The 12655-nt window shown below is 39.3% G+C and overlaps 1 protein-coding gene across 1 annotated transcript in view; it reads left to right on the top strand.

Moving 5' to 3' along the window:
* The first annotated feature begins 4382 nt into the window (after positions 1–4382).
* etv4 (ETS variant transcription factor 4) overlaps positions 4383–12655 on the top strand; it is a 44110-nt gene continuing 35837 nt past the window's right edge. Inside the window, exons 1-3 of the mRNA XM_072456928.1 lie at positions 4383–4512; positions 4930–5020; positions 5190–5237. Coding sequence (XP_072313029.1) covers positions 4441–4512; positions 4930–5020; positions 5190–5237 — 211 coding nt within the window. The 5' untranslated portion in view covers positions 4383–4440. The remainder of the gene's footprint in view (positions 4513–4929; positions 5021–5189; positions 5238–12655) is intronic.

The following is a 12655-nucleotide window of genomic DNA, read 5'->3' on the forward strand; positions in this document are numbered from 1 at the left end:
ACTTTTTCAATATACAACACGGAACAGAAAAACACAAATGACCAAGGAGAGAAAAGACATCTAAAGAAAATTAAGGCACATATAATCCAAAATCCATTTAGCGTATGTCGATATAATGACTAAAAGAAACATGGCGTCTAGATCAAAGTTGTACTTTAAACCAGACCATCAACAAACTCAAGAACATATTTACATGCAGCAATACAATACAAATGATCTTAGTTCAAATTTTAAAAGGTTTTCTGGTTGACCTAAACTATTAATGGAAATGTCATGCTAATTAAATCTATCTAGACAAAAACTAAAAAAATGAATAAATTACATTTCTTGTCAAAATGAACACTGCATTCAATAAACTTTCTATGCACCCAACTCTACTTTAAAGTCCAATGAATTGTTGGTTAGACAAAAACAATATCTGGTTAGCTGGTCCACATTTCTTCCATTATTATAATTCATAATTGCAGCCGCAGCTTCATAACCCGCACGTAACCTTTGATAAAACACAAAGTGACAAACGCGGTGAAATCGGAGTGGTTTGGCTGTTGTGACCCGTGTACAGAGATCTGCCACAGTTACAAAGGCTGCCCTCTCTTCTGAGCTGCTCTTAAACCAGTTCTCGTACTCAGAACAATGTGAACCTGATACTTTTCACACGCTGAAGACGAGCCGCTGAAGGAACTGCAAACTGTCACCACACATCAGAGCCGCCAGAGAAAAAAGAAGTCAAATGAATCCCATCTTGGTGTAAAAATGTGCACAGGGAACATTGACTGGAGTGAAGCAGCTTAAATTAGAGAGAAATGTTCAGTAGAGAGGGCAAATTGAGCGTTTTGAATTTATCATTGGAGAATAGGTCCAGTAAAAGGGTGTGGACTTTAAAAACACAGAGGAGCACTTCCTTGTCACTTGTGTTTTGAGAAGAAAAAAAGTATTGAAACTGGAGTAATAACATAAGAAGCTCGTAATGGGAAGACGCTGACATCAAGAAATAAAAGAAAAACACCCATAAATCAACTGGATTTAAAATAATTATCAATAAAATAATAAGGAAATAAAAGGCTGTGTTTACTCTTTGGGAACTAACTGGGAATTAATCCATGTAGGGTCAACTAAACCAGGTCTAGAACAGTCCCAAACTAAGTCTACATCAGAACTAAACTGGGACAAACCAGTATTGTATTATTACTACAAACAAGATACTTCTCTACACAATTACTACAAGCTACACTGAGGTCAACAGTACTTTTAATGAGCACATTTATACAAAGATTTAAACAAATAAGTCCCACACCCACTTCTTTTGTCTGTATAGAAATGACAAACGCATTTCCCAAGCTACATTTCTTCAAAACGCTCTATATAAATGAGCTAATTCAGTGGCGTAATAGGCACATGTAGTGGTCCAATCGTATGGCTGGATGTATTGTAATAGTATATAGTATATGTGAGCTTCGTCAGCACAGTGATAAGTACTGACAGAGACTGAAGGGAGACATTTTACGTCCCGAGCAGCTGTGGGAGCAAACTCAAAGTGCTTATTGATCACACTGCACCGGGCTGATGGATGCCTCAAATGTTATTATAGCCTGCACTGTGCTGGTTATGGAGACAATATGGTGAAAGTGTAAGAGACAGCAGTGAGTAGACACTATGAAAATCCAATGTACAATCAAATATTACTGCCTGGAGGGGAGGGAAATCTGTAGACTATATCTTCATTGCATGTATTTTTCTCCGTCGTGATCCTAATAAGGACGATGGCGACTGATAATGTGGAGTAAAGAAGGACTAAGGTGAAGTTTGTTGTGTTTGAATATTAAAGGTTTTTAAAAATGCATGTAAAAATAACATCATAATAATAATACTTTCCATTTTTTGTGGTGACTGCCAATTCACAAATGCAGTAGCGTATAGATTTTGATTAAATAATGAGTAATAAAAGCAGAATAACTGAAAACTGTATGGGTAGATTCTTATGAAACTTCCATGGACATATTTATACAGTATTTGCCCTGATTTATACTTTTACCTGAGGCTGAGTACAGATGAACCGGCTGGGGAAGCACCATCAGAGGAGATATGAAGTACACCAAACCTCCACCAGGACACTTGTTTACCCTTTTACTACGTTGAACTCTAAATGTTTCTAGTTCAATTTTAGAAGATTTTCAGACAAAAACAACCTGCCCTTTAGCATTACTCAGAAAACATTCTTTCAACACAAATTGTTTTTACATTTTTATGACATTTTGTCCTAAGACTGAAGTAAGAATACAGTATAAAGACCAACAAACACGCTTTTAATGATAGAAACACACTGCATAACATTCCACAGGGTCTAATTTGGCTCACAAAGATCATTTTGATTACATTTTATGCTGAAAGGGCAGTATAGTTGCAAGGGAGACTGAATAAGTCCATTCTTTTGAAAAAACACAACAATTTAAGCCAATCTAATTTTTCTATATGCAACACATAATTAGATTAGGCCCCTGGCACGCTAACAAACATTAACTTTGACCCGCCAAGAATAAAATGTTGTGCACCACTGTATACTAGATGCACAAGAGTATATAGGCTTCTACAGTATATTACTTTCATCACAACAACCAAACTATTATGTCCTCTATTAAGGTCTCTAGTTCCATTTTGAATAGGCTAGATGGAATGTTATACACTTTGGCACTAAAGTTGAATACAGACAACTTTCTCTCTGAATAGTTTCTCAAGAGTAGCCTTAAAACTCTGCTTTATTATGTACTTATGAGACGGATAACGTGTGTACAATAGCTGACTGTCTCGTATCCACATTCGACCCATGCTTGAGCTTGTCCTGAGCCGCGGCGTCAGAGCTGTGTGCAGCCTGACTCCAAATGTGCATCGAGATATCATTAAAGCAGGAAACACATGTGGACTATCACCTGTTAAAGAAATCAAAATGGATCTAAACAGAGGAAGAAAGCCATGTGTGTAGACATTATCAGTGGGTGTAGCGCCTGAAAACGTCTCCTCCACAATCTGATTATTCCATTTTAACTGTATTTCCTGTGTCATTGGACATAGAGGAGAATGTACTTCACAGGTAAGTACAACGCAGCCCGTTTAGCTCTTGTTTAAATAAAGTTAGACCAGCTAAAACCACAAGAATGCACTCTCCTGGATTTATCAACGTCAGATTACGCTTGGATTAAAACAAAAAAAGAAAGAAAGGAGGAGAAAAAAGTGTGCCTTTCTTTTAAAACTGTGTAAACGTGGCCAGCTTTAACCACGCAACCACGTAAACAAACTTTGAGTGTGTCTGGGCGGTAAAAGAAAAACATGACAGGACATTCGTGCCAGGGCAAGTTTTTTATGAATGGAAGTTTTTTTTTCTGTTTTTTTTTCTCCTCTCTCTCTCTTTCTCTTTCTCTCTCTGTTTCTGTCTCTCTCTCTCTCCTCAACTTTCCCTCTCTCTCTTTTTGTGAATGAAAAACAACTCGAAAATCCTGTCTAAAGCAGGCGCACGGCGATTGGCCACTGCCTCCCAAATCTCCGCCTACAGCCGCTGAAATTCCGGAACGGGCGCTTCCCATTGGCCCAGAGAGTGAGAGCCAGACTTCATTCATAAGTCTGTGTATTCACGGGGACAAAAGGCAACGAAATTCGAGCCCTTGAAAGAGGAAATCATCCAATCACTGGGCTTCTTCACTCGGGGCCAGATTGAGAAGTCGCACTAACATCTCCAGAGCAGCACTTCTTGTTCTAACATGGCAGCGGTTACAAAAGTCTGCGCACTCCCCCTGGAACATCCCAGTCAAAAACGTGCACCAAAAGCGTGAAAAATGCTGGTAAAAGGTGCGCTCAACATCTGGTTTCAGTCACAGTTCTGTACAGTAAGCACTTTCCTTCATGCTTGCACAGTGGGCAGACGTGGCAACGTGTAAAATGGCGTTTGGATAAAGCAAATCCGTGCGTAAAAGTGATACATTTTGGCGTATTGCTGCTGTATTTAACCGATTTATTTAAGTTAGATTGTGAGCTAAACCACAACCACACTTTGCAATATCAGTGCCAATGATAAACACGTCTAAATCTCTCTGCAAAGCGTTCTAACTTAACAAAACTGAATGCGCCTCTAATAAAACGCGTCCCTATCCATCACAAACGACACGAAAAAGGGTGGATTTGTGTGGAGCGCTGGGTAAATCACTCGCCATCACTTCCCTTCACGGTGTGTGTGTGTGTGTGTGTTTTTTCTTTTTCTTTTTTGTGAATGGAGCTCATTATGCATGCAGCCTCCACGCAGCCCATTCACGAGCGAGAGCGCGGCGCTGCGTCCTCCGACTCCTCGCGTCCTCCTCACACGGTGGCGGCGGCGGCGGTGGTGGTGTGTGTGCGCGCGGTGCAAGCGAAGGACTTGCTCTTCAACTGCCAAACAAGCAGCCTAAATGACCTCGAATGACGGCTAACGGGATGGATTATAAGATGGATGGATATCTGGACCAACAAGTGCCTTTCACTTTAGGAAACGTGCGTATTTTTGGATCGCGCCGTGGCACTGTTTTCTAGTGCGCGCCGCGTCGTTTCTCCCTCATAGTTATAAGACTCTCTTTCTGTTTTATTCGTATTATTTTGAACCTGAAATGTTTTAGTGTGCATGTGTAAAACGTATGCATTTTGCGTGAAGTTTCTTTGCGGTGCAGAGTGTGCCAAATGGTCACTTTGCGGACAAACGCGCATTGTTTTTCCTTGACATCGCCTGCGTAAAATGTGTTGATTCCTTGATGCACAGTGCAAACATTTCAAGAAACATTAAGCAACATTACGTGACGTGATTGATCGACTTTTACAAACTTCGGCTGGTTTTGACGCACGCTACGCCTTAATAGACTTCTCACTTTTTTGCTCTCTCTCTCTCTCAGTCTCTAACATGTATGCGTTTTGCAGAAGTCGCAAGGAAATGGGCCTCTAAATAGACTGTTGATGGCAGCGAAAAGGAAATACATGGACACAGAATTGCCCCCTCAGGAATCCGAAGGTACAGTCCAAAGTCAGCCCCTGGCCTCATTACCTGACATGTTAACCGCGCGCCATGTAACACACAACCGCACTCATGTAGATTTCTGACCTGTAAAAAGTTTAAATATTACATGAGCCCTCAGTTCATTTGACTCTCTTTTTTTCTGTCTCTTCTCCTTTCCAAACAGACCTCTTCCAGGATTTAAGCCAACTCCAGGAGACGTGGCTCACAGAAGGTTAGACTGTTTTTTAAAATGATTTCTCTCTCAAATGATCCTTGCATTTGTTGTTGAAGAGCATGCAATACAAAAGGAGTTTGAATGCCAGGTGCTTTAGATGTTGACATGTTAAAAAAACTGAAGGGGATAAATGTTAAATTGCTGATTTTGTTTGACCCACGTGAGATGTGAAGGTTTGTAAAGATTCTCAGAGGGGCATTTACCCCTGAAGATTAAAGCGGATTGGCAGAAGTTTATGCCATGACAGTGAATTACATGCTCTTTTTTAAGAATGTTCCAAATTACATAATTAAGGCAAACGTCAAAGATTACTAGAGATTATTGTCAGTGCCATAAAACCAAAATTCGAATGGTTTTAAGGCTTTATAATCTTTTTTTTCTTTTTTTCTTTTTTTGAGAACTTTGAATTTCCAGGATAGAAATGTCACTTAGTTTGCTTTTCTATTACAAAGGATGGAACAAAATTGGATTTGTTTTATGTGTTGAGCTTCACAAAAAGTATAAGAAATGTTCGTAATATATCTGTAGATAAAAACTTTATGTTCAGCAAAACCTAAACATCTCATTAAAATGCTATGTGTCTGTCATAATCTCATAAATTATGCTAAATACAACCATAAATGACTGTAAACCAGGCTGAGTGGTTTTCATTTGCCAAAACCACCTCGGTTTGTCATATATTGTGATATTTTCAGTTAAATCCCAGTTTCTACATTGAAATCACATTATGTTCCACTTCACTTTTGCCTCTACTCTGGAATTTCAAACATGTTTTATGACAAACTTTTAAAAGATCTATTGTGGTGCACACTGTCACAGGCTCGGATTTATTTTTTAGCCAATTTTAACAGCATACATGTGGAAAAATCCATAGTGCTACATTATGCAAAGCTGGAACATTCCCATCACAACTGTCCAACGAAACTGCAGGACTGTCTTGAGCAAAATCTCATCTTCTTCCCATGTTTGCATTCAACCTCTTCTGTGCAAGTCCACCATGAAAACAAAAGGCAAACACATAGAGAGGCGCGTCATTAGCTCGACCGCGTCCTATTTTGGCCATGTCGCGGTGCGTGCCAGTCCAGGGCCGAGCCAAACAAAACAGGCCATCGAAAAAGGAGCAGAGCAGTGGAATCGGAGTCGAGTCGCAGGCAATTGTCGACCGTAGACTTAATAAGAGCGACGATGACGTGAGATCTAATGGAGTAATTGCACTGTGGGACGCAGGCAGAAAACAACACATGTCCAGAGTCATTATCGAGCCTCTGTGAAGTTACGGCAGCAGAAGGGAAGGGGTGCTTGGGAGTTTGTCGAGAGCAGTGGTAAAAGTTCTGGAGAAATGCAAAAGTTGGCATTATAAAGCAAAGTTATGGTACTGGCAACATAATTAACGTTGAAATTCATCTTTTTTTAATGTGATATAAGTATATTTTCTGAAGTAGTGGTTAAGATCCTGTTTGGTTTGGGCTATTTGTATTGATTTAGAGCTTGGATTGTCCCAGTTGAGCATTGCTTTTGTCTAGTGCAACTCACAATTATTTTAGTAGTCTCTTTTTTTCCCATTTAGTCAACTAGTCAAAAATATCTGGTTAAAAATCTGGTTGAATATACTTTTTTGCCAAATAAAAGTAAAAATATACAACAAATACAAAATAAATCTTGTATATTTTTGACATTTTGACATTTTGAGGGTTTGTTGTTGTCTTTTGGCATGTGTTTTTGAGGCTCTGTAGCGATTGTTGTAATAGTTGATTAGTCATGAGTATTGCGAGTACCGTAATTGTTCAAACCAAGTTAAGTCCTGTTGTTTTTTGTAAGATTTGATTGGTTTAGGTGAGTTAGTCCTGCTTGGCACTGATTTAAAAATGTAGATTAAGTTTCCGATATCGTGTCGTTGTGAAAAGCATCATTGATAAGCTCTAAGTCTGTATTCTCGTGCCTTTTATGATCATTTTGATCGGACTCGGTGGTTCTCAAACTGTCTCGGTCCCAACTGGTGTCCAGTGTCCGGTCAGATGCCGCTCCTGACACAGCCTATTTATTTTGGCTTCGAACTATCGCACATCAACCTCGGCATTGGCAACACAAATATGAACTATATTGGAAAAAAAACATTGCACATAAACACTATCACGTAAAAAAAAGACTGGTCCATCTGAATTGTGTTTTTCTTGGTACAAAATGAAGAACAAGCAAAGTTTGCCTGGTGCGTCACAGCGAGGCAGCGGTGAATATGATCCGATGGCTGTTTGCTGCTGACACATTTTAAAGGTCCTGCTTTATGGCCGTGGCGCTGTATCCATGTCAGATTTCTCACCACTTTTCTAATGCGGCATGAAGAAAACCAGCCAGTTCACTTCACGCCGGCCACAAAGACAGAGCCAATAAAACAAAACAATGGGTTCCAAGCAGCAGTGGCATTTGAATTGACACGTTCTGGCACTGAGCCGTCCTCAAAGACACTGATTCCTATTAAAATGCTTGAGATGCCGGGAAATTGATAAAGATGTTTTGTGGTTGCTTGGGTTCGTTGACCACGTTCGGAGTGAGTGCTGAGATTTGAGGTTAAACTAGAATTTCCATTAGTTGTTTAATATAGAAATAGTTATACAGTGTCCATAAAAACTGCAGTTTTGTACAAGAGAAACTGGAAAGCTGTGAATCGATTCGGAGAAAGTTTTCCCCTTTTCTCTTGGACAATGGCCCAGCGCATCAATACAAATTAGCCCTAAAGTGGCTAAAGGACAATAAAAAATCAGCTTGTGGAGAGGTAAATGAAGTGGGGAAATGTGTCTACGATGCAATCTTACAGAAATGTCGACCCTTCAAAGTTTGTCATTTTAACCACAGCTATATTAAATACTAAAAGTTTAACTTTATTTCTGACGCTCAAATACAAATCTGAGGCTAGAAAATTGTTTTTTTCCATCCTTTATACTAGAAAAGCAAAGTAGCTGACATTTCTATCTTGCAAATTCAAAATGCTTGCTTATTTTTTAGTTATAAACACTTAAAATTATTAGCATTTAGATCTTTTGTCAGTTTATAATTGAAAATATGTTTTGATTTTCTTCATTTTGCCTATTTATCTTTTCTCATGTGTAATCTGCTGTGCCAGACGTCTTAGAGATGTCAATACTTTGCCTAGAATGTTCCACGGTTCAGCATTAAACATCTCTTGCATTTAGATAATGATTTTTATGGTTAAAAAAACTGTTGAAAAATGTGCTCTCCTCTCCATGGACCTGCCCTGTAACATGACCTGGTGCCACTACCTTCTTGTCTTCATGGAGTTAGACAAGAATAATGCCATACTATGGAATATTCCCGGCAAAGCAATAACCAAGCCTGTCACAACAACACACTTTAAAGCAACGAACCCTTTTCTGACGCACTTAGTTTATTATTATGTATTAATTTGTCCTTCAAGTTTTCTCGACCTTCTACAAAAAAAAAATGAATCAAAAAACCTTTCCCACACCACACGACAGAAGCGGAGCCACAAAAACGATCGTTCCTGCTGTAATTTATTAAACAATAAGTCGAATAAGCAGTAATTATTGCGGTATCCACGGCGATACGCAGGTGCCACGCTCGAAAATGACACAGTGCACCTTTCAGATCCTATAGCCACCTTACAATCTTAGCGTACGGGATATCGCCAACAAGTCGACCGTGACCAGAAGATTGAAACGTAAAGGATATCAAAGTGACTGTAGGTGTAAGTACCGGCTTGCTAAGACCCTCTCCTTTCCTGCTGCATTAATGAAAGACCTCCTGATGACTGACTGCACTTGTGAGGGATCGAGAGAGTACAACGTCGCTCGCTGGGGGGATGTGTTCTTTCCTGAGAGCGCCGGAGTGAATGGCGGCGGTTCGGGAGCTTGTCATGTCTTGTCTGTTGGGTTTATGTGATTTTGGGGCGGCTTTGGACTCCGCCCACGCTCTCCCACCGAGAGTTTAAAAAAAAAAAGAAAGAAAAAAGTCATCGGAGGTGCCTGGAAGTGAACTGCACTCGTCGACTTCTTGTGCGGACTTGTGTGCGAAGGCCCTGGCGACAGGTTACTGGAAACAGAGGTGGAAAAAGTGCACGAAATGAGCAAAAAGTACTGATATCGCTGCAAAATACTCAAGTACTTCTTCAATTGCTGCTAAAACCTATTGCTTTTTGTGAATGATTGGATGGACAGTACGTGGTATTTCTCCATTTCGCCGGTTTCATTGTGAAATTTGATCAAATCAGACATTTCTGGAAAGGAAACTTATGAAATGAAGCTGTGCAAATAACACTGTATTAAATCATGCTGTAAGTACGTTTTCCCTCCAAAATGACAGATATTTGTTCGATAACGTATCCGGAAAGACCGCGCAAAGGCTGTTTATCACAGTCTCTGCTTTGTCAATGTGTTTTGTTGAAAGTAACAGATCGTTCGAGACATCTCCAGATCTTTTTGTGTCGGCCTCTGTTGTGTGTCCCTCTTGCGCAACAGCTCGACATCCCCCCCTCAAGCCCAACGGCACAAAGTTAAAAAGCCCTAATATTATTACCGTATAGTAAGCGACAGGATGTGCAGATATTACATAAGAAATCAATGGGGTTTATCTGAACATGCTGCGTTATCCGGTTTCCTCTGCGCAGGAAGCAGAAGTGTGACGACGCCGAGAGAGAGAGAGAGAGAGAGTGGATTTCTTGATTTCATTTGATTTATTATTTATTCATATTTTGCGGGTTGCTGTGCTTTTGAGCGTTGGTGCTGGAGGAGTGAGCGAGAGGAGAGAGAGGTTCAAGGCCGGGTCACAAATTCGTTATCGCGGTGGAAAGTGGTCGGTGTTACAGAAAGTAGTGCCAGAACAGCGATTTTCTAGTTGTTGTAAGACATGTGAAGAGGCGTGAAGGGTTAAGTACTTTTGTAATTCTATTCTTGAACAAATTAATTAGAAAAACAACCAAATTATATTCTCAGACAAGCAAAAAATGCTGTAAGGTGTCTGTTGTTGGTTTAAGTGCAAAAAAAAACTATATTAGAAAAATTGACAATTTTTTTAAAATTCTTAAACCATTGATTTTCTTCAGTTTTTTTGATATACAAACAGAACACACATAAAAAAGGCACCAAAACATCCAATGAAGGCACATATCGGCCAACACAAACGTCTCATTTGGTCAAAAAGTCTGTCAAATTTGTCCATATTTCAATGAGAATGAGATTTTTTATTTTTTATTCATTTTTTATCCTTTTTTTTTTTTTTTTTTTTTTTTTTTTTCCACATGTAAATTTTAATGTCAGTTCAATCTTTGGCTGTTGGTGCAGTAGCGTGCTCCAAAGGTATCCATTTATTGTGTCCATGGCAGGAGTTTTGAGGCCCAGATACATCGAAAAGTGCTTTGTCTTTGTCCAATACTTAGAATAATAATAGGACAATAATAGGACATTCTCAAAACACATGATCATTGTCGCCGCCTGGCAACCACAGTTTCTCCCGCAACTAGTATTTCCCTGTGAATAGTGCGCACTTTTGACATGGTGTTATAAGATATCGTGACACATCATTCCAACAGAATTCTTTCCAAACTTTCCTTTAAGATGTATTTATATGTTCCCATTCTTCATCTGTTATAACACAATTTCCATATTTTCCGATTTATTTTTGCTGTACACAGTAGAATTGTTGTTAAGACATCAGTAAAACATTTATATAGCTTTGAGATGATTCCGCTCAAGAGTTCTGATTTACTAATGTAATTAACCAAGCCATTTTCCGTGTGTTATCCAATACGTAACTTAAATATGGGTGATGATATTTAATGAGTGGCAGTAGTGTTTTCTTGACTTTTCCCATGACGTAAGTGTGATTCCGTACAGTGGAACACTTTAGAAACAACAAACTTGAGTCTTGGCTCATTTTAACTTTGTGTCACAGAGAGACTGACATACCACGGGCTTAGACTGGGTGCATCCTGACCTTTTGACCTGTCTCATGGGGAGTTGGCACTTGGCAGTCAAATGATTTTGGCTTTTCTAATCTGTTTGTTTGACTCAAAGTCCGGAGCTTTAGGCTACAATTGTAAAAGGATTAGGTTTTTCTATAAAAAACAGGCGTACAATGGTGGCATGTCTGCACAACACCTGGGCTGGGCTTCTGTCACTAGACCATGAATGAATGCGTACGAGGAGAAGTTGCTTTTTTAGAAACTTGTATTGAGAGACTGGAACTCGTAATAGTGCACGTGTGACGTTATTTTGATGGCTTTAAAACTGTAAGATAATCTAGTGTAAATGCTTTTTCCATTGCTTCTTATATCACATAAAACATAAGCTTAATGCAAGACCAATTTGTTCTGCTTTACACCTTTATGAGCTTTTAACCATGTTTTAACAGTGTTCCCTCATCATTAGTTGTATTTTTATTGATTATGCATGTTTGAGTAATGCTGTGTTGTCCAAGTTCTGTTTTCACCCACCCCCTAACTCCGCCCACTACTTTTCTGTGATTATTCCAAAAAATTCAGACCCCGGTCAATAGCGGTCATACATGTCGGGTTAAAAAATATAACTTTTAACCATTTTTAACAATAAAATTAATAAAAATAAGTTAATAGTGCTTGTTGCGGTGAAATGCTGCTATGAAGAGGCGGGGCTTATCCATTTTGCACAGGAAGTCAATGGACCTGTTTCTATAACTAAGTCGTTTTAGATCAATGTTACAGTACACAATTTAAAACAAGTATTTCTAAGTTCATTATAGTTTAATACTGAACAACTGAGGGGGGGAACATGTTTAATTTGTTTTTTATTACATTTTACATGATACATAATCATTCAAACGTTTTTGTGCAACTTCTAAATTCTCTGTTAAGAAAAGACTTTTGATAATAATAATCTTTAAATGATCCATTATCCAGATTGTCCAGCTAATATTCTTATTCAAACATTGCTATTACTGTATGTCACACTTATACAAATGCCACGTTACAACTGAGACTAAACCCGGAACTTAACCAGGCCTAGACCAAGACCAAAACCAAGTCTACATCAGGACTAAACTGGGATCAAACCAGGATCGCGCAAAAGAACCAGTGCGATTTCTCTTTGTCCCCGTTTACGTTTAGTAAAAGTTTCACATCTCCGTTTACTTCGACATCTGCCTCTTGTTTAGCGCTCATGTATAAAAGCGATTAAAGCCAGACTACCTCTCTGCGGTTAAACACTGTCCCAGACCTCTTTTGGATCGCGTCCCTGTTTCGTCGTGACAAATTCGCTCGCTCGCCGATCCAGAACAGCCAGTCTAGTCTGTTTGCGGCCCCACAGTGGAAATGCACAAAACAACAACAATGACGTCCGCACACACCGTTTACGGGAATAGTTTCCGTCGTAATAAGTATGGATTATCTTTATGAACTTCTTTAACAACCA

The sequence above is a fragment of the Eucyclogobius newberryi genome, unplaced genomic scaffold, assembly GCF_026437365.1.
Source record: "Eucyclogobius newberryi isolate DKJ021-1_F unplaced genomic scaffold, fEucNew1.0.hap1 SCAF_20, whole genome shotgun sequence".
In the NCBI taxonomy this organism is placed as follows: domain Eukaryota; kingdom Metazoa; phylum Chordata; class Actinopteri; order Gobiiformes; family Gobiidae; genus Eucyclogobius; species Eucyclogobius newberryi.